Here is a 23,141-nt window from a genome sequence, read left to right as displayed (position 1 = left end):
ATGAAATTATTGGCCGCAGTTTTAGTTATGTGTTCATTGGCGGTTGCCCTTAGCTGGCCTTTGGAAAATAACAATTTAGATTTGCTATTAGCAATTGATGAAGCAGCTCAGGGAGTTGACAGCAATGATCACATTCGTCTAGCCCGTCATCGCCATGGTGGTAGAGGTTATGGAGGCGGAGGCTATGGTGGTGGAGGCTATGGTGGTGGAGGCTATGGTGGTGGTGGATATCCTGGCGGCGGCTATGGTGGTGGCGGTGGTGGATATCCCGGCGGCGGCTATGGTGGTGGTGGTGGCGGATATCCTGGTGGAGGTTATGGTGGTGCTACTAGTAGTGCTTCAGCAAGTGCTAGTGCTTCAGCAACAGGCTATAGTGGAGGATATGGCAGATAAGAATTTACAATAATTTTAAATAAAAGTTATTTAATATTCTTAATATTGTTTTTGTTTAATTTGTTAGATACTAGCATACCCTGGGTGCTTCGATACCCTAACTTAAATTAAATACATACAAAATTTTGTTTACTTTTATAGAAAATTAAAATTGATCAAACTTTTTTTTAATGTTTCAGTTTTATACGTTCAATATCATGTGATTAAATTCGCATTCAGTAAGAAGCTTGTATTTTTAGTTTTATTCATTTAGCTTCTACATTATAGAAAATTTCGAAAGTACTATTTAAAAAAATTACTATAAAATACCTCTAATAGATTATCATTTAATCAAAAATTTTATGTTTCTGTTTTCAATATTATATACAATTCAAAAAATATAATTTGATGAATGAAAAAGTGCCAAAAGTCCCTTTCATTCACTAAAGTCCATACATTTTAAATTTTATTTTCAATATCTATGTTCAATATCGTAAAAATATCAAAAAGTACCATCGGATAAACGAAAAAGTACAAAAATCTCTCTCAATAAATTCTCATTTAATAAGGACCTTGTGTTCCGGTTAACCATTATAAAGAATCTAAAAGGTACCATTTTAAGAATAGAAAAATACCAAATAGTTCCCACTTACAGAATATTATTCAGTCAAGACCATGTATGTTACAATTTATAAGATAAAAAGTACTAAAAAGTTGTCTCTTAAAGAATCTTATTCAATGAGGACCGTGTATGTTTAATAATCAAGTGTTTTGAATTCATATTAAAGAACATACAAAGAGTATCATTTGAAGAAAGAAAAAGTACCAAAAGTGGAATAAATTTTACCCAAGTGAAAAGTACTAATAAAAAGAGTACAATTTTTCCCCTTTTCGCTTAGAAATATATTTTTCGAGAATTAAGTTTACAGAATGTTCCGTATTTAAATCTATATATCTCACTCAAACAATTCAAATCTGCATTCATTTGTTTCAGAAAAATAGTGCTTTCAAAAAGTACCAAACAATTTACTCGAATTTGGTCCTATATAGGCCTTAGTACTCAAATTCCAAAAGAATATATACCAATAGCTTATTTTGTGTGAGTAAGTAAACTACTTTTTCAAATCTTATAAAAATTGGCTCAATGAGTTTGAATAAAATTACATTTCCCGTTTATCCCCTTTTTAGTAATTACAGAGTTAGTCCGTATTTTAATAGGAATAATTCAATAAACCAAAAAAGTTTTCTTAATGTGCTAAAAAAAAGTACCATTACACCCAAAAAGGGCGGAATTTTAAAAAAGTACTAAACAGGTGTCTAATAATTTTGAGAGATGTATCCATAATATTTATAAAAATTTTATTATGTTAATTAGTTCAAAAGATATGTATAAAGGGCCAAAAAGGTACCAAAATCGCCTTTATTACAAATTGTTACCCCTTAAAAGTACGAATTTCAAAAAAGTACCAGACACCCATCTACTCATATTAAGAGTAGATACAGGTGCATTTAAAATTTTTCTTGTATTACTAATATTGTGTAAGATAATTAAGAAGTTTTACCCGTTTTTTCCCCTTTTTACCCGTAAATGTACCAAAAACACATCTACTGTCAAAATTTCATGATTCTAGGTTCAGCCGTTTGGGCTGTGCGATGATGAAATAATCAGTCGCTACTATTTTATATATATAGATTATTAAAGTTGATAATTCATAGAATACCGGGGCAAACTAAATTTTGTGGAATTTTAGAACAAGAGATCCAAATTTTAATAAAAAGAGCTTAATAGCACAAACTCAGAACGTCATAGGGGCATAATCTGGCGGAAATATGATATGATGGTTTATAATTTCTACAAATATGGTTTTCAGACCCTTTAAAGTTTATATATTCTGAATCCTTATAGATAAAGAAGTCAATTTGGTGATGTCCGTCTGTCTGTCTATATGTTTGTTAAAATAAATTTTCTGAAGACCCCAGATATGAATGGAATCCAAGTCGTTTATAATTCTAACAGATTATATTTAATTCAACAAAATCGGTCAAATCGGTTGATTTAAGTGGTCGTACCCACTGTTTCAATATTCCAATTGGCCTCATGGTATTCTCTAGTCTTTGTTTTAATTCAGCCCCGGTGCGTTGAACAGATTTGCATTTATCACGTTAACCTTCTCCAGCACCTATCTGTTTATTTACATTTACACTTTCTCAATTATAGCTCTCTCATACAGTTCAATACGATCTCAGATGTAATATTATCGGCTGATATCACCTTAATTCTGGATGTTGGCATCATATTTAATCCAATTTTTGTTAAACATTCTTAATAGTAGGACATCATCTACCTTGAAGCTAGTGCTGTGGTTAGGAAGTTAGTTCCAAGTTTCCAAGTTCCAAGTTTTCTAAGTAGATCCCCATACTATCATCCTATCTGGTACCAGAAGACATTGTTCCCGGCAATTCATGTGCTGTACATATTGATCCAACGGTCAATTCGGTTAACAAAAAGAGCGGCTCGTATCGCATTGTCTAATATCCTACATGCGTTTCTATTGGTAGAATGTTCAGCAATATTTCTAAAGTTTTGGTCGACGTAGTGGTAATGACACTACTTGCTCCCAAACAATTCTGTTATGTTGCAATTTTAATAGAAAGTAATCAGTTTATAGGCGCATAAGTTAGAATTGGTCAATTATGCATTTATGTAGTAAGACTACATATTAATTTCCGATCAAGAATTATTCATAGTTTTTTAACACTGTTGGTCACTGATATCGTTCTGTCCAAGAACCGGGGCTAAGTATGGGCAGAAAATTAATTAATTAAATTCTAAGTCCATATAGCCTTGTCCGCCCCTCTGTATGTTGAAAGCACGATAGAGTCCGATCAAATATTATCAAATAATATTCTCTATCGATGCAGTTTGTTTGGTACTGAAAACGAGCTATATCGGTACATGTTTTGATTTAATGTTTTATATGAACCTAAATCTCCTTACCAAATTTTATGAGGATTGGTCCATTATCGACCGTACATCCCATATAAGGTCCCCCTCAGAAAATTACTATAACGCTCATAACATGCTTGAAAATGATAGCTAAAACAAGTTTTAGGGGAACTAAAATCTCTCTGCCATAATTTATATAGATCGGCCCATAAGGTTCCCCTCAGAATATTACTTTAATGCTGATAACTTGCTTCATAAACAAGTTTTAGAGGAACTTAAATCTCTCTACCAAATTTTATGATGATCGGTCCATAATTGACCCTAGCCCCTATACAAGGTCCCCTTTTGAAAATGACTATGTCGCTTACAACTTTCTTCAAAATAATAGCAATGCAATGAAATTCGGCATAAACAAGTTTTAGCTGAACAAAAACCTCTCTGCGAAATTTTATGTAGATCGGTTCATAATTGATCCTACCCCTATTAATGGTCCTTTTCATAGAATGATTAGTTCTATGGGATCTAAAATCTTACTGTCAAATGTTATGAGCATTGGGCCATATTGGATCAAATCCTTCGTATAATGCTTAGAAAGCATTGATATTCGACATAACAAGTTTTATTGAAACAAATATCTTATTAGGATCGGTCAAAAATTTACCATAAGTAAATATATACCTGTTTCTAATATTTATGTCATAAATCTAGCCAATTGTTATTTCTTCCCTTAGGGAGAACCTGATTTCATTGCAGTAGAATATTGTAAAATCAATTCAAATATATTTGCTGATTATCATTATCTGGTAACTCTAATGGTTTCGAGCAATTAATTATAAATATATTTTATATTTTGTAATAAGATTGTTTTTTTTTAAACATAATTTAATTAAAATTTAATCTTACAAACTCGTAAACAATTTAAAAACCTGCTACAATGTTCAAATAAACAAAATTAATCATTTAGGTATTAACAGTTTGAGTTCAAAAGTTCTTACGAAAAAATATCAAGATTTTCGATGTTTATATTATAGATACAAGATTTAATAAGAAAAATATAAAATTAAAAAAATCTATAAAATATTGTTAAGTCATTTCTACTAAAGTATGATTCAGTGGTTTTTTTCGCATAAAGAATTCTAATTTATAGAAATAAATTATTTTTCAGACAATTAAACTTTATAGCGGGATGACAATAATAATTGACCAAATCATCAAATTTTGTTTTGTGTTCTTATTAAATCTTAAAAAATATAGTCTTCCTATTGTCATTATTAATTGTTTGTGTATTTCATTATTATTTTCGGAAAATTTATATGTTTATCTATATGTTCTACTGTATTATAAATTTATAAAGAATAAGTTTATTTGTTTGTGTTTTTTGTTGTTGTCTAAACTTAGACAAGAACTACTTTAAACATGTTAGAATATTTGAATACCTAATTAAGTTTGTTTTAGATGAAATTTGCGGTCACTATGCGTAAAATCCCCATATGAAGATTTTTTGCTCATTATATTATTTTAGTTGCTTAAAAATAAACAAACATATAAAAAAATAATAATAAAATAAAAACGTAATAAACTAAACAATAAACAAATAGACGAATACTTATACATACACGTATTACATACAATTAAACTGCCATAATGAAATGAGGGAGTTGTTGTTATTGATGCTTTTAACTTGTCAAACAAAATCATAAAAAGCCTACGAATATATAGTGGTAAAGACGACTTGTTAATCCCCTTTGCTTATATACCCTTCCAAAAAAATATAGGGGTTATAATGTGTTTGTCTTTCCGTTTGTAATACATCAAAATATTGGTAGTAGATTCTGGGTACTTGGAGATCGGTCCCCCTTAAAGCCATTAACTATATAGTAATAGGATGGAATTAAGAGAAAATTCAACAAAAACTACTTTTTGTAAAAGTATAATTGACTCAAGTCAAATCATCAAGAAAATCATATCGGTATAATTGCTTTCTGCGCAAGAAGATACCGGTGACAGACAAAGATAAATACCAGAAATTAAAATGGAGACACCATATAGAGGATAGGATCAACAAGGCACATCGGTGCTGGGCGATATATAGGAGAACTATAGGCATGAAATGGGATCTGAGTCCTACTATGACAAATTGGCTCTATAAAAGTTTAATTAGACCAATAATCTACAAGGAGTTCAGCGTACATGCTGCTTGAGTATAAGTAATGTCACCCATTGAAACATATTTAAAATATGAGACGGCGCTTACAGCCGAACGGCTGTTTCCTTTAGGCGAACTGGCCAAAAGCAGTTATAACTTTAAAATACTGATCCCAGATAAAATGTCTTGGTCAAGCGGAACATTAGAGCAAATACCAGTAAGAATCCGTTGCTACATGGATGGCTCTGAAATAGGGCGCAAAGTTGGTCTGGAGTCCTATATTGGAGACCCAGAAATAGATGATAGAATTAAATCTAAGAACGTATTGGATTGTAAGAAAGCTTTAAATGAATATTCTCCCAGAGGTAAGGTTTACATCATATGGATACCAGGCCGCTCGAGAGTAGTCGGGAACGAACGGGCGAATGTAATAACTTTAAAGGGAAGGGAGCTCGAGGTAGTTAACCTGACAAACGCAAAACCATTCGAAGCAACAAAAACTGCATTAAAAATATGGATGAGAGAATCCCATAAGGCCTCTTGGAATAATGAAACGGTGGGTAGAACCATAAAGATCCTATGGGGTGACCCTAATGAGAGCAAGACAAGAAATCTCCTCAAAATGAGCAAGCCCGAGGTTAGTATGATGGTACATATTCTGAGTGGACACACAGGATTACGAGCACATCTATACAAAATTGGACGTGCGAATTCAGACGAATGTAAAGCATGTGGAGAGGACAGTAAAACTCTGGGGTACTATCTTTCCCTCTGACAGGCAATCGTCGAAGTTAGATAAAAGCACCTTGGAAGTGATATTATTCCGGAAATCCTGACTAACACTGATTGGAAAATTCTTAGGAATTACGTCCAGGAAACTGAGTTTCTGAACATTGAAAAATAATACATTCAGTTTTTATTCATGAAAAGGAGCGTACAACAGGCTCGATAGTAGCCTAGGTATATTTCTTCGGATTTGATGTAGTTTACATTATCCTAACCCTAGAGAACTATATACCATGCTAATGAATTTCCTGTATACTGGAAGATTGGTAATGTAATGCTAATCCCCAAAAAGATAGAGGCCAACAAGTCTGAAAATTATCGCCCAATTTCAATTTATTTTGTACTTCTTTTTATTAAGGTCAGCACTCAGGAGATGATCCCGACGCATGCAGTGTATTGGAAAATAGGTTATTTGAGGGATGATATAGGGAGCAGTGTTCGTGGACATTCGATTTAAACTTATTGCTGGTGACAGGAAAGACTTCCGGGAGAGGTTTGTTACACATACGGACAGTACGATTAAAGAACGAATTCTTCATGTAATGCATTGTGATATCCACTGGCTAATCGATCATATATGAATGTGTTCTTGATATGCGGGTTTCGGGAATGAGATTCCTAATTCCAGAAGAACAGATTACATTGTAGTATCGATAAAACAGTAAAACAAACCCCACATTGCGACTCTTCTCCAATGAGTCATTAGGTTTGGATACCTTATTGTCACCGATAAGTCCTTCACCCTCTCCTGTACGCAGTAGAGGAGCCACTAAATACAGTTGTCATTTTAGGTCGGATATACATAAGTGTTTTAGATTGTATGAAATTCATATGGAGTGAAGTATGTATTACACCGATTAGAAACAAAACGAGACACTTGAATGCTTCTTTCGACACTTGAAATACATATGTGCGTAGTCAAGCGAAACTGAATTTTCATGTCCAGATCATCAAGAGCTTCTGATTCCTTGATATTCGTCGTGCGTTTGTATGTTAAGTCAGGACATTGAGTTTTACGAGCATTGCAATCAACACTGTTATGACGACCCAATCCGGAAATTGCTACTAAATCTAGGTTAAGCGATTCATTCATGTTTTGTCTCATTGCCCCAATCTCCAAAAGTCTTGGTCTATAATTGAATGAATAAAAATGGCAAATGTTGTTGTTATCCGCAAAAGAGTAGATAGGGTTGGAAGTTCGACATACATCATTTAGAAATATGAGATATAGAGTAGGAGAAAGAACGGAGTATTGCGGTACCCATGAATATATTTTGAATTCTTTTGGTGAGATCCTATCTATAGCAATTTGTATAAACCGATTATTGAGAAAGCTCGATATGAATCGAGAGAAGCTTTTACCGACACCAAAAGCAATTAGTTTTGATAATAGTGCATTCCATAGGAATGTAATTGCACCATTTTTCCGCTAGTAGGTCTCCCGTAGAACGACCGCTACGAAAGCTAAAGTGGCGATCTTTAAATCAATTGTTGGACTCTAAATACCTGACAAGATGGTAATCCAAATTTGTCGGCTTGTCGAACGCACAATCGCCTATCCCTTTTTATATCAATAAAATACGACAAAAACTAGTTTTATAAGAACTAAATTCTTTGTATCAAATTCCATTAGATACAATAAGGTCTCCTTTACATGTAGGCTTTTACCTCTGCAGCTAAAATTCGACATACCTATAGGAACCAACCCACATAACCCTAGAAACGGTTTATCTGTCTCTTATAGGAAACTTTCTTATCGCTGATTTTTTATCAGCAGATCTAAATTGGAGGAAAAAGTAAAAACTTATGTAACGACTTGTCAAAAATCTTTTCAAAATTTAGGCATATACATATTAATAAAGTAAAAGTGTCAAATAATTTAAAAAATTTAATTTAAATTAATGTTAATAAACCGGAAACAAATAATATTTGCTAAATGACAAATGACAACAAATAATGATGAGAAGCAAAATTTTCTAAAAAAAAAAATAATGACCCGTATAAGTCGGTGCTGTAGGGTAGAGGAAAAAAACAATATCAGAATATGTACATAGTTCATAATGAAATTAGAAATACATAGTGGCAATAAATAAAGCCGGCTTAATAAAAATTAAATCCAAATCTTACAATAATGACCCTTGGATATGTTGTTTATTAAATATATTTTATACATATCGAATTATCTATTTTTTGTTTTTTAATAGTTTGTGTTTATAGCATTATCGTTTTTTAATATATATTGCTGATTACGAAGAACAGATTTCACCAGATATTGCATGCGAATGTGTGTGTGAGTATGGAAGTTTTTGAGGAGTGCGAGTGTGCGTTTGGTTGTCGTAACAAAAATTGTGATTTTTGCGAGTATTTCATACTTTAGTTTGTGTGTTTGTATATCAAATGTTGTTGTAGTTTTATTTGACAAAACAAAACAGCAACAGTGGTATAGATACAGCGTACGATTTAGTGAATGAACGAAAGTCACCTATCTTTTTTTTCATTTTTTCATATATAATAAGGCAGCGAAGATTGCAAAACCAACAGAATCAAAATAGATTTCTAGTGAATAGTTCACAGAAGTTCCCAAATTATTTATTTATTTATTTGCAAAAAAGAAACTAAACAAAATGCGTTTCCTAGTGTGTTGTGTTTTGTTGGCCGTTGTCGCCGTTGTTGCTGCTATTCCTGCCAATTTTGAGGAAGTACCACAATCTTTATACGATGTAGATGTACAAGGTCATGAAAATGTTGGTGATCGTGAAGCCCGTCAATTTGGCTACGGTGGTTATGGTGGCTACCGTGGTGGTTATGGCGGTTTCGGTGGCTACCGTGGAGGTTATGGCGGTTTCGGTGGCTACCGTGGCGGTTATGGTGGTTTCGGAGGCTACCGTGTCGGTTATGGTGGTTTCGGTGGCTACCGTGGTGGTTTCTACGGTTAAACGGATTATATTATTTAAATGAAAATGCTCAATATATGACTGTATTACTTGTGATTTAACGAAAAAATTATAAATATAATTATCCTTTTTTTGAAGGACAAACTAAAAAATATTTTTTTTTAATTTAAGTGTGAAACTAAAAAACTTATATCATCAAGGATTAAGTGATTAGATTCGTTAGTCGTGGTCACAGTTGTTCCATTGACACTCCACCTTTATCCTTAATCTGAGTTCTCATGTTACTCTTGGAGACTATAGCACATTTGTTAAGATGAAGGTAAGACTTCCGACACTTCCGACCCTCTTTAGACAGACTATAACTAATGAAGGAGACTAGCGGAACATTCTTCGTATAAACAATTTCTTCAGTAACTTTTAAGTGGGTAGGTAGTATGAAGATCTCCATATAATTATATAGTGTCCATTTTATCAAGGGTTAATAGAGTCAATGTCCTTTTAAGTGAACAATAGAGCCAACGCGATATGAATATTCTACATTTGGGAATTGGAGTCTCTAAAGTTTCGATTTTTTAACCAAGACTTTTTCTGAATATTCATTTGCAAAATATCTTCTATTTAATGCAATTGAGAAATCATTTCGACCTTAACACATTCATAGCAGAGCATTGAAAAATGTTTAACCGCATAGGTAGTTACTAATGGACGACGTCTTGATATTTATCATCAATTATTTGAAAAAGTTTCAAAATGTGTCAATTTAAATTATGTCCTTTAAACAATATCTTTATTAAGTTTTACATCGATTCCCAAAATGTTAAAAAAATTCCTTTGGCCACCCAGTAAAAAAAGATCGAAGTACGAATTACATTTATTTTCCTTGATGATATGTACATCAAATGATGCGACATTACGAGGCTTATTAAATCACATTTCTTTATATAAAAGCAATATATATTTGTGCCAAATTTTGTATCTATATCGCAGTTTGGTAATGAGTAGTATGCGTGAGAGTGATTTTCGGAAGGGGACCTTGTATGGGAGCTATGACCTATTATTATCCGACCGTAAAAATAATTACAGTAACATTTCTGTATACAAAAGCAATATTTGTGACAAATTTTGTAAGTATATTATTATATGGAAATGAATTATGTATGTGAATTTAAGTGATGTTCGGAAGTTCCCATATAAGGGAGCTATGACCAATTATGATTGATTGATTGATTGAGAAAATTGTATAAAATCTATTGACATAGAACTTTAATTTGTAAAATTTTGTAAAGATATCGACATATGAAGGGATGTTATTAATAATAAATATGTATGTATGTACATTTCTATGGGTGGTATATGAATTGTTCTTAACAGAATTGATCCTTGCATCAGGATCTATATGTCTGGTAAATTTCAACAATTTATCTGCAGGAGTTTATGTAAAAAGTAGAATATATAGAGTAGATATGTGAAAAGCACAATGTTTTTTAAGGTTTTCTCAAATTTTTACTTATAACTCTGAATCTGTTTTACCGATCTTGCGATTTTCAATACCAAACTGCTTAGGACAACAATAAATATTTTGGGTGAATTTCATTAAGTTTCATTGCTTTGGTTGTGAGCGTGTTTTATACAGGCAGACAGACAGACAGACATATCTAAATCGACTCAAAATTTCCTCGTTCTCGGATTAATATTTCCCAGTGTTACAAACGAAATGACAAACTTATATGTATGAATGTACATATATACCCTCCATCACCACTGATTGTGATGGAAGATATAAAAATTTTAAATTTAAAAATAGTTTTTGAACTTTAAACGCTTATAACTATCAGATGGAGTTACCTTTGGTCTTAAAAATGTTATTCTTTCGAATATTGTAAGTACAATTTAAGTTCGGTTTCATAAGGGTTAAGTAAAATAGCATATAGTAGTGATATAGGCGAAACTCTTCTCTTCACACAGACGAGTTCTGAGAGAATAAAACACACTTGAGAGAACTAAACGCACTCACAAAACTTTAAATTTTCTTCGCGAAATTGCGAGGATATTAGCACTTAATAGTTTTTCTTATCACTTAAACTTAATATTTATTATTTTTTGCCACACTTTTGTTCTATTTAAAACCATGAAAATAATTTATATTTTACAAACGAAAAAAAAAATATTTTTTATTCTTTGACATTTCATTTTAATTTAAACTAAAAAAAGAAAAGTTGTAAATTTTCGTATTGAAAATGAAAAAAGTATTTCACATACTTTTTTTCTTTTTCCATTAGTGCAGAAAAAATAACAAAAAGGCGTGTTTATAATATGTTTTAAGATGAAATATCTTCTGAAAAAAATTAATTAACTAATATTTTCATTCACTAGTATATGAAATCCTAGTAATAACATACAAAAAATAACGTATCAAAAATACATTTATTATATAGTACTTTTTGAACAACTGTGCTTATTTCTGGGCTTCTACTAATACATTCTCACCAGTTAGGTTTTTGACAGGGGACTTAGGTCTTTGACAATCCCTTTCGCCTATATGCTACTATATGTAAAATAGTGAATTACCAGAACTTGTGACGTAATGGGAAAATATCGAAAGCAGGCGTAGTTTCAGTGTGGCACTATCTTAAGTTCTATAACATGTTTTTTAAAGGAGGAGTGATAAGAAAAATCTTTACGTTTAAAGTTTTTCATAAATTCTTTAATAAAATATATTATTTATTAAAAAATTGATTTATGGATATAATTCTACAGTTTTATGAATATAATTCTACAGTTTTGTTTCGTGACCCAACCTTTAAAATCGATGTCTTCCGATTCGAATGAAATTTGCACCAAGGTTAGTACTATTGGACTGCAGGCCAGAAACAAATCCCACTAAGTAAAAACAAAGCTCTTAAAGGAAATGATCTTGGCAGTCTTTTGAGCAAAAAAAGCAACAAAAACGAAGATTTTGAAAAAATAAGGGAATGTGAAGTACCCGCTCGCATTTCATTAAGCGACTAATTTGTAAGATTTCTACTGAGTAAAAAAAAATTAAAAAAATTGTGAAACACTGAAGAAATAGCTATCTGAACTCCTTTGAACAATTTTTGCTAGGACCAATATTTAAGTTACATTTATTTGAATAAAACTCTATATGACCAAAATGTCCAACTTTGACCCCCTCTAAGTAAGGCAGTTCTTGACCGATAGAGCTAAACATTTGTGCAAATTTTATTCAAATCGACTTTTAGAGTTAGGTCAGTTGACACGAAATTGCATTAACATTTTCAAATAGTAAAAATTTTCACGTGACGATATCTAGAATCTCAGATGTCATGGAGAAATTCTAAGATTCGAATTCAGCGTCACCTCAATCCTTTAGAAAAGCCCCCTTCACATGAGCACACAAGTAATATTATCTGACAAAATTTTGTCTTGAAGAGTGCGAATGAGATCGTCTAAACTTAAGCCCCCTTTACACGAGCACCCAAATTTGTAGAAGGTGTAGAAGAGTACAGATTGGATCGTCTAAATGCTATATGTAATGAAACCATCACACATTAAGAGAAAATACGGATGGAAAATTTTATTTCGTTTTTTGAAATGATATCGTCCAATCGTGTAAACACAAAAAATATAAATCATACGACTTTTATTCTCGTTTTTGTCATACGTAAAGTGTGATCGAGTAATGAGCCCTTTATTAAATACGTATGTATATTTTGTTCATATCCAATTATATATTTTTTGTTTTTTACTATTGCATGTTAGTGTGTGTGTGTGTGTGTATGTGTATGGAAGTTTTTGGGAGTGCGAGTTTGGTTGTCGTAACCAAAATTGGGATTTTTGCTATTATTTTATATCTCTGTTTGTATATACATATGTGTATCAAAAGTTGTTGTAGTTTTATTTGACAAAATAAAACAGAAGCGGTTTAGATACAGCGTACGATTTAATGAATGAACGAAAGTCCCCTATCTTTTCTTAATTTTTTCATATATAATGAGGCATCGAAGATTGCAAAATCATCAGAATCAAAATAGATTTCAAGTGAATAGTTCACAGAAGTTCCCAAATTATTTATTTGCAAAACAAAACTTAATAAAATGCGTTTCCTAGTGTGTTGTGTCTTGTTGGCGGTTGTCGCCGTTGTTGCTGCCATTCCTGCCAATTTCGAAGAAGTACCACAATCTCTATACGATGTAGATGTACAAGGTCATGAAAATGTTGGTGATCGTGAAGCCCGTCAGTTTGGCTATGGCGGTTTCGGCGGCTACCGTGGTGGTTATGGCGGTTTCGGTGGCTATCGTGGTGGTTATGGCGGTTTCGGTGGCTACCGTGGCGGTTATGGTGGTTTCGGAGGCTACCGTGGCGGTTATGGTGGTTTCGGTGGCTACCGTGGTGGTTTCTACGGTTAAACGGATTATTTTATTTAAATAGAAAATGCTCAATATATGACTGTATTAATTGTGATTTAATGAAAAAAATATAAATATAATTATCCTTTTTTTGAAGGACAAACTAAAAAATAAATACCGAAGTTTTAATATATTCAATTTAAGTGTGGAACTACAAAAGTTATATCATCAAGGATTAAGTGATTAGATTCGTTAGTCGTGGTCACAGTTGTTCCATTGACACTCGACCTTTATCCTTAATCTGAGTTCTCATGTTGTTACTCTTGGCGACTATAGCACATTTGTTGTAGGTATGACTTCCGACGCTCTTTAGACAGACTATGACTAATGAAGGAGACTAGCGGAACATTCTTCGTATAAACAGTAACTTTTAAGTGGGTAGGTATATATAGCTTTGTCATTCCGTGTGTAACACCAAGAAATATTCATCTGAGACCCAACAAAGTATATTCTGGGTCCTTATCAAATTCTGTGTCGATTTAGCTATGTCCGTCAGTCTATGTAAAACACGCTCAACCAAATTCACCCAAAATATTCTACATTTTCCTAAGTTGTTTGGTATTGAAAATGAGCAAAATCAGTTCACGTCGGGAAAAGTTATGAATCAAAATTTAAAACAAACTCCAAAAAAATAAGCATTTTTTACAAATTCTGATGTAATTTTCTCGAAAACTATGATCAATTATGGACCGATAGAAAAACAATTTCACAGTAATATTTCTGTGCAATACTTGTACCAATTTGTATATGATTATCTTAATTTAGTAATGAGTTGTATGGGAGCTATAACCAATTTTGGACCGATCCAAAAAAACTTGCATAGTAATATTTCTGTATATAAGAGAAATACCTGTACCAAATTTTATATGGATATCTTAATTTAGTAATGAGTTATGCGCATTTAAGTGATTTTCGGGAGGGGACCTTGTATGGGTGCTATGTCCAATTATGGACCGATCCCGAAAATTTTTCCTCTGAATAAATTCTGTTGACACAGGATTTTAATTTGTAAAATTTTGTGAAGATATCGACATTTTCACGGAAGTTATTAACAAAAAACCCATTTTCCGGGAATATGTACTTTTGTATGGGAGGTATATGAAATTGTGGACCGATTCCAGCAATTTTCAGTAAAGATCAAGCTCTTCTGTAGAAACGAATGTATGGTGATTTTCATGGAATTATCTTGCATAGTTTTCGAGAAAATTACATCAGAATGTGTAAAAAATGCTTATTTTTTTTTTAGTTTGTTATAAATTTTGATTCATAACTTTTCCCGACGTGAACCGATTTTGCTCATTTTGAATACCAAACAACTTAGGAAAATGAAGAATGAAGAAGATTTTGGGTGAATTTGGTTAAATTCTAGTGCTTCGTTTTATCGTGAGCGTGTTTTACACAGACAGACGGACATATCTAAATCGACTCAGAATTTTATAAGGACCCAGAATATATACTTTTTTGGGTCTCCAAATCGACTTTTAGAGTTAGGTCACTTGACATCAAATTGCATTAACATTTTGAAAAAGTAAAATTTTTCACGTGACGATATCTAGAATCTTAGATATGATAGAGAAATTCTAAGGTCAGATTCGAATTCAGCGTCATTTCAATCCTTTAGAAAAGTATACTTTGGTCTCTGAGTTAAAAATTTGACGGCCTGTGTAATTAAATCCAAATCTTACAATAATGACCCTTCCATATGTTGTTTAAGCCCCCTTCACACGAGCACACAAGTAATATTATCTGACAAAATTTTGTCTTGAAGAGTGTGAATGGCATCGTCTAAACTTAAGCACCCTTTACACGCGCACCCAAATTTTGTGTAGAAGGTTACAGATTGGATCGTCTAAACGCTATATGTAATGAAACCATTACTTTTCTTCATTTTTTCAAATGATTCAAAAAACAAGCAAGTCGCATTGGAGCAGGGATGTATTTTTACGTAAACGCAAAGGAAAACAGCTGTTTTCATCATACTTTGTAATTGTTTTATACCAGTCGTGTAAACACAAAGCCATACGACTTTTATTCTCGTTTTTGTCATACGTAAAGTGTGATCGAATGAAGGGCCCTTTATTAAATACATATATTTTGTTCATATCGAATTATCTATTTTTTGTTTTTTAGTAGTATGTATTTATAGCATTATAATTTTTTAAATATTTTGCTGTTTACGTAGAATATATTTCACCAGATATTGCATGTTAGTGTGTGTGTGTGTGTGTATGTGTATGGAAGTTTTTGGGAGTGCGAGTTTGGTTGTCGTAACCAAAATTGGGATTTTTGCTATTATTTTATATTTCTGTTTGTATATATGTGTATCAAAAGTTGTTGTAGTTTTATTTGACAAAATAAAACTACTTCCCAAATTATTTATTTATTTGCAAAACGAAACTAAATAAAATGCGTTTCCTAGTGTGTTGTGTTTTGTTGGCCGTTGTCGCCGTTGTTGCTGCCATTCCTGCCAATTTTGAGGAAGTACCACAATCTTTATACGATGTAGATGTACAAGGTCATGAAAATGTTGGTGATCGTGAAGCCCGTCAGTTTGGCTATGGCGGTTTCGGCGGCTACCGTGGTGGTTATGGCGGTTTCGGTGGCTATCGTGGTGGTTATGGCGGTTTTGGTGGCTACCGTGGCGGTTATGGTGGTTTCGGAGGCTACCGTGGCGGTTATGGTGGTTTCGGTGGCTACCGTGGTGGTTTCTACGGCTAAACGGATTATTTTATTTAAATAGAAAATGCTCAATATTTGTATGACTGTATTAATTGTGATTTAACGAAAAAAAAATATAAATATATTTTGCCTTTTTTGAAGGACAAACTAAAAAATGAATGCCGAAGTATTAATATATTTATAATTTAAGTGTAGAATTAAAAGACTTGTATAATTTAAGCATTAAGTGATTGGATTCGTTAGTCATGGTCACAGTAGTTTTACTGACACTCGGACATTTATATTACGCCTTAGTTCTCATGTTACTCTTGGAGACTATTGCTCATCTGTTGTAGGTAAGAAACACTGCTGCCTGTAGTCAGACTAGGACTCCTTTTTTATACTGTATAGATTATGAAAGAAACTAGCGAAACATTCTTCATATAAACAATTTCTTCGGTAACTTTTAAGTGGGTAGGTTGTATGCCGATCTGCATCTAATTATGTAATGACCATATTTGTAGCAAATTTTTATCAAGGATTAATAGAGTCAATGTCTTTTTAAGTAAACAATAGAGACAGCGTAATTTGAATATTCTTTAAAGTTACTATTTTGTCTTCTTCTTATTGCAATTGAGAAGACATTTTGACCTTATAACATTCACAGCGGAGCCTTGAAAGTTGTATAACCATCAATGTAGTTATTTAAAACGTCTTGATACTTATCATCATTATACCCTACACCACTATAGTGGGAAGGGTATTATGCGTTTGTGCTGATGTTTGTAACGCACTAAAATATTAGTACTATACCCACCTTTAAGTATACCGATCGACTCAGTATCACTTGCTGAGTCGATTTAACGATGTCCGTCCGTCCGACCGTCCGTGTGTCCTTGTAAACGTTGTTATCAAAGTACAGGTCGCAATTTTCAAGATAATTTGATGAAATTTGACACATTTGATGAATTTTGACCCAAGGACGAAGCCTACTGAAAATGGTTAAAATCGGTTCATTATTTCACCTAGCCCCATACAACTGAACCCCCCGAAAAGGGCTTTTGAGCTCATAATTCTATATAATATAAATGTATCTCGATAAAAGTTAGCACAACTAAGTTTTATACAAGCCTTGATAACCTTGCCGAATTTTGAAATGATCGGACTTCATTTGACCCTAGCCCTATACAAAGCCCCCCTTCGGAAAATGACTTGAATATCCGCAATTCACTTATTAACAATGTTATTGCAATGAAATTTATCACAGACAAATATTATATAAATATAAATCTATCTAGCCCATTTTATCGGGATCGGTTCACATTTGCTCCTATCCCCCATATAAAGCCTCTTTCAGAAAATTAGTTTTTCGTCAATAAATTGTTTAAATAAATCGGAATCAAGGTAATATTCAAGATAAATGCTTTATTATGAAAAATAGATCACATAATATTCATAACTGGTGTAGGGTATCATATGGTCGGCTACCGACTATACTTTCTTACTTGTTCAAATTATGCCTTACTTTGACCATACTACAATAAAACAAACTACTACCTTTATATGATCGATAAACTATAAATTTTGTCAAATAATACACCAAAATCAAAAAAATAACCTCAAATTTGCAGTCACCTAGGAAATAGCAAAATTTTTTATACGGGAGGTACCATGCCAACTATAGACGTCCGCCCCTTTGGTCCACAAACGTTCATATGGATATCAAAGTTGTCCATACAAAATTTTAGGGTTCTAGCTGTTGTAATTTCTGAGATATGCGAATTTTAATACTTATTTTGAATGTGGGCGTCGGGCTAATGTCGAAAATGTGTAGAAAACTTATAAAAACCATATTTTTGTTAATTTTTTCCCAAAAAAAAACATCACGTTCACTTTATAGAGGGTTGCGTTGTTCACTCTTTAGAGTCACTAATGTTAAATTTTAGGTGTTCATATTATCCAGGAGTTCATATTATCCAGTGTTTACTCTATACCGACTCGACTATATAGATATTTTATATAAATACCGTTCATCACATATTTGCCAGAGCTTCAATACAAATTCCATTAGAAATCGATTATACCATGTTGAACAAGTTTTACAATATCCAAAACTACAAAGTACATACCACCTTATTATTATTTTGGATTTTAAAGTATGCTTTAAAGCGCAGACATCAAAATTGTCGAAAATATTTTCTGTGGTTCTACTATATAAATTAGTATTAATAATAAAATACCTTATAGAAGGAGGATATTTCAGATTCGTTATAGCCGAATATAGCACTCTAACTTGTTGAGTGTAATAATTAAAAAAACTGAAATTTGTCGAGCCCGTTCGATTCAAAGTTATGCCATATAGTTTTAAAAAGCCGGACTAAACTATATTATCCCGAACGGTCCAGCCTTTTAGAAATACCAGACTTTTTTAAAAACAAGCAAGAGTGCTTGTGCTGTGTCGAATCTTATTAACCCACCATCAAATCATGTGTCTTAAAATTCAAGTGAATTTTGGAAAATGTATAAATAGATGTTTTTGCTACCACAATTTAAACATTTATAGGATTTTTTCTGAACTGATTAATCATATATAAATAGTAATATAGTCATATTTAATAAATTTTTTAATGATTTGATTTCCTGTAAATTTACTTATGGTCAATTTTGGACCGATCCTCCTAAGATTTTACAAAGAATGCCCATGCTTTCTTAGACTTATATGAAGGCTTTGATACAATACGGCCCGATGCTCATAATGTTTGACAGAAAGATTTTAGATCCTATAAAACTAGTTCATGACGAATTTGATCGATATACTGGTATTTTTCAAATATGGGACGATCTAAATAAAATATTGGGGAGATATTTTAGTTCCCAAAAAATTAGTTTAAGTTGAATTTCGTTGCTTAACTATTATTTTGAAGCAAGTTTTAAGAGTTAAAGTAATTTTCTGAAGCCTTATATGGGGGCTAGGGTCAATTATTTGCCGATTTGCAAAAAAAAAAAAAATTAGCAGAAAGATTTATGTTCCTCTAAAACTTGTATGTCGAATTTCTTTGCATTGCTATAATTTTAAAAGCAAGTTATCTTCTATCTATCTATCTATCTATCTATCTATCTATCTATCTATCTATCTATCTATCTATCTATCTATCTATCTATCTATCTATCTATCTATCTATCTATCTATCTATCTATCTATCTATCTATCTATCTATCTATCTATCTATCTATCTATCTATCTATCTATCTATCTACTATCTATCTATCTATCTATCTATCTATCTATCTATCTATCTATCTATCTATCTATCTATCTATCTATCTATCTATCTATCTATCTATCTATCTATCTATCTATCTATCTATCTATCTATCTATCTATCTATCTATCTATCTATCTATCTATCTATCTATCTATCTATCTATCTATCTATCTATCTATCTATCTATCTATCTATCTATCTATCTATCTATCTATCTATCTATCTATCTATCTATCTATCTATCTATCTATCTATCTATCTATCTATCTATCTATCTATCTATCTATCTATCTATCTATCTATCTATCTATCTATCTATCTATCTATCTATCTATCTATCTATCTATCTATCTATCTCTATCTATCTATCTATCTATCTATCTATCTATCTATCTATCTATCTATCTATCTCTATCTATCTATCTATCTATCTATCTATCTATCTATCTATCTATCTATCTATCTATCTATCTATCTATCTATCTATCTATCTATCTATCTATCTATCTATCTATCTATCTATCTATCTATCTACTATCTATCTATCTATCTATCTATCTATCTATCTATCTATCTATCTATCTATCTATCTATCTATCTATCTATCTATCTACTTCTATCTATCTATCTATCTATCTATCTATCTATCTATCTATCTATCTATCTATCTATCTATCTATCTATCTATCTATCTATCTATCTATCTATCTATCTATCTATCTATCTATCTATCTATCTATCTATCTATCTATCTATCTATCTATCTATCTATCTATCTAGCTATCTATCTATCTATCTATCTATCTATCTATCTATCTATCTATCTATCTATCTATCTATCTATCTATCTATCTATCTATCTATCTATCTATCTATCTATCTATCTATCTATCTATCTATCTATCTATCTATCTATCTATCTATCTATCTATCTATCTATCTATCTATCTATCTATCTATCTATCTATCTATCTATCTATCTATCTATCTATCTATCTATCTATCTATCTATCTATCTATCTATCTATCTATCTATCTATCTATCTATCTATCTACTATCTAATCTATCTATCTATCTATCTATCTATCTATCTATCTATCTATCTATCTATCTATCTATCTATCTATCTATCTATCTATCTATCTATCTATCTATCTAGCTATTCTATCTATCTATCTATCTATCTATCTATCTATCTATCTATCTATCTATCTATCTATCTATCTATCTATCTATCTATCTATCTATCTATCTATCTATCTATCTATCTATCTATCTATCTATCTATCTACTATCTATCTATCTATCTATCTATCTATCTATCTATCTATCTATCTATCTATCTATCTATCTATCTATCTATCTATCTATCTATCTATCTATCTATCTATCTATCTATCTATCTATCTATCTATCTATCTATCTCTATCTATCTATCTATCTATCTATCTATCTATCTATCTATCTATCTATCTATCTATCTATCTATCTATCTATCTATCTATCTATCTATCTATCTATCTATCTATCTATCTATCATCTATCTATCTATCTATCTATCTATCTAGCTATCTATCTATCTATCTATCTATCTATCTATCTATCTATCTATCTATCTATCTATCTATCTATCTATCTATCTATCTATCTATCTATCTATCTATCTATCTATCTATCTATCTATCTATCTATCTATCTATCTATCTATCTATCTATCTATCTATCTATCTATCTATCTATCTATCTATCTATCTATCTATCTATCTATCTATCTATCTATCTATCTATCTATCCTATCTATCAATCTATCTATCTATCTATCTATCTATCAAATCTAATCATCATCTATCTATCTATCTATCTTAGAAGTATACAGTAAAATTCATTTTGCAATTCATGTGAATATTTGGTAATAAATTAACAGATTAGCATATGACCCCCCTTTTAAATACATTGACCTCCCTGTGAACATGACAAATTCTGACATCCAATTGAATATGGTGGTGATAAAATGGGGGAGCTTGACACCTCCCATAAACACAAAAATATGAATCTGGCAAACTATTAGATTATTCAAATTATTCATAGTTTGCATTAAAATCAAAATTGACGTTTCGAAAAATTGGCGAACTTGCAATAGTTGGCGAACTTGCATTAAAATCAAAATTGACATTTCGAAAAATTGGCGAACTTGCAATAGTTGACGTCGCATACATATGAAGTAAATACAAAAAATCTTATATCTGTGAAACTATTACAGCTAGAATGTTCAAAAATCGTAAAGTGGGTTTATTATTTACATCGATTTTAGGGTAGCAAAGCACACTGGGTATAGCTAGTTTAATATAAATATTACAGTTTAGCAAAGAAAAAAAAATTCCAATATATTTTTTAACAACAATAATATTTTTTGACGCAAATTAAAAACAAAAAAAAAATAATCTAAAATCTTTATCCATAGTGACCACCACGTCTATAACCGCCACCACGTCCATATCCACCACGACGTCCATAAGCGCGAGCTAAACGATCACCAACATTTTCATGACCATGGCCAAGATCATCGACATCCAAAAGCGATTGTTGTTGTTCCTTAAAAGGTTTTACGGTAATGGCCGAAACGGCAACAATGGCCACCAGCAAAAAACACAATACAAAACGCATTTGCAACATTTTAATTTAATTATTTTATTTGTTTTATAAAAAACTTAATTTGCTGCAATAGAACTGAAATGCTGAATTAGAAGATTTAAACTGTTAGAATCACTTTGATATTTTCATGATTTTATATTAAAATCTAATTTGAATAAGAGTGTTGACTGAAAACGATTCTAAATTGCACTACACAATAAACTCAGGCGCCGATAATATAAGATAAATTATAAAAATTTTTATACCAATAATTTCTAAAGAATATTCTGGTTATATTCAGGTTTTCAACAAATTTGCCATTTAAAACAACAAAACACCATAAAGATGAACCAGTCTTTAGTTCTATTGTTCATCATGATTGATTTGACAATTAATTGGTCTACTATTAAATGCGTTTTTTTTTTATTGAATTAAATTAAAAATAGAAATCACATATTGAATGCAAATAATAAATTGTATACCCTACATGCACATCTTTTATTTGCAGGGTACACTTATTGGTGTAGAACTTCTTGGGCGTTATTGATATTGTTTGTTATTGTTGTACTTGACAACCTGTATCAATTGACGTTTTTGGGTACTTTTTTTGCTTGTTTCATTACAAAATTATTTCAAAATAAATAAACTGTTGTTTACAAACAAATTGCATAAAAATTAACAATAATTAATTAAAAACTGTTATTTTTTATTGAAAGCATTCAAGTTTTAATGATCATGACAATGCGATCTTAATGATATAATACTTTGATTTGGGACAATCAATATTGTGGCTAAAGTAAATTTTGGAAATTTCAATAATAAAAATTGTTTTGAATATAAATAGATACAAAACAGAATAAATTTACTTAGTAAATCATTAATTAGATTCGATAAACATTTTTCTAATATATGCATTTGTATCATTACCGATCATATTTGAATTTTGAAAGGGACTAAGGATTTAACCTCATATATTGATGGTATGACATCTAAAATTCATATTGAATTAAAAATGAAGATTTAATATCTGTTAT

At 31.5% G+C, this 23,141-nt stretch overlaps 5 protein-coding genes across 6 annotated transcripts; 4 read left to right on the top strand and 1 right to left on the bottom strand.

Moving 5' to 3' along the window:
* Nucleotides 1–393, top strand: LOC119608999 (glycine-rich cell wall structural protein-like). Its single transcript, XM_037963657.1, has one exon. It carries the CDS (start codon nt 1–3, stop codon nt 391–393), a length of 393 nt encoding a protein of 130 aa, XP_037819585.1.
* Nucleotides 394–8,768: 8,375 nt separating this feature from the next.
* Nucleotides 8,769–9,297, top strand: LOC119608996 (H/ACA ribonucleoprotein complex subunit GAR1-like). Its single transcript, XM_037963654.1, has one exon. The coding sequence runs from the start codon at nt 8,876–8,878 to the stop codon at nt 9,185–9,187; it is 312 nt and encodes a 103-aa protein (XP_037819582.1). The 5' UTR covers nt 8,769–8,875; the 3' UTR covers nt 9,188–9,297.
* A 3,865-nt stretch (nt 9,298–13,162) lies between these two features.
* On the top strand, nt 13,163–16,386 carry LOC119608993 (H/ACA ribonucleoprotein complex subunit GAR1-like). Of its 2 annotated transcripts, none has more exons than XM_037963649.1 (2): nt 13,163–13,208; nt 15,923–16,386. In XM_037963649.1, the coding sequence occupies exon 2, from the start codon at nt 15,958–15,960 to the stop codon at nt 16,267–16,269; it is 312 nt and encodes a 103-aa protein (XP_037819577.1). In that variant the 5' UTR covers nt 13,163–13,208; nt 15,923–15,957; the 3' UTR covers nt 16,270–16,386. The 2 variants fall into 2 exon arrangements, with proteins under 2 accessions (XP_037819577.1, XP_037819578.1); XM_037963650.1 differs by having other exon boundaries at nt 13,174–13,230; nt 15,949–16,386.
* On the top strand, nt 13,166–13,666 carry LOC119608994 (H/ACA ribonucleoprotein complex subunit GAR1-like). Its single transcript, XM_037963651.1, has one exon. It carries the CDS (start codon nt 13,240–13,242, stop codon nt 13,549–13,551), a length of 312 nt encoding a protein of 103 aa, XP_037819579.1. The 5' UTR covers nt 13,166–13,239; the 3' UTR covers nt 13,552–13,666.
* Nucleotides 16,387–21,861: 5,475 nt separating the features above from the next.
* On the bottom strand, nt 21,862–22,252 carry LOC119608997. The gene has a single exon (XM_037963655.1). It carries the CDS (start codon nt 22,147–22,149, stop codon nt 21,928–21,930), a length of 222 nt encoding a protein of 73 aa, XP_037819583.1. The 5' UTR covers nt 22,150–22,252; the 3' UTR covers nt 21,862–21,927.
* Between the last annotated feature and the right edge of the window lie 889 nt (nt 22,253–23,141).

This window comes from Lucilia sericata, unplaced genomic scaffold, assembly GCF_015586225.1.
Source record: "Lucilia sericata isolate MDLA Ls3-8-SP2 unplaced genomic scaffold, ASM1558622v1 Contig000911F_arrow, whole genome shotgun sequence".
NCBI lineage: Eukaryota > Metazoa > Arthropoda > Insecta > Diptera > Calliphoridae > Lucilia > Lucilia sericata.
This window is presented reverse-complemented; position numbering and strand designations above follow the sequence as displayed.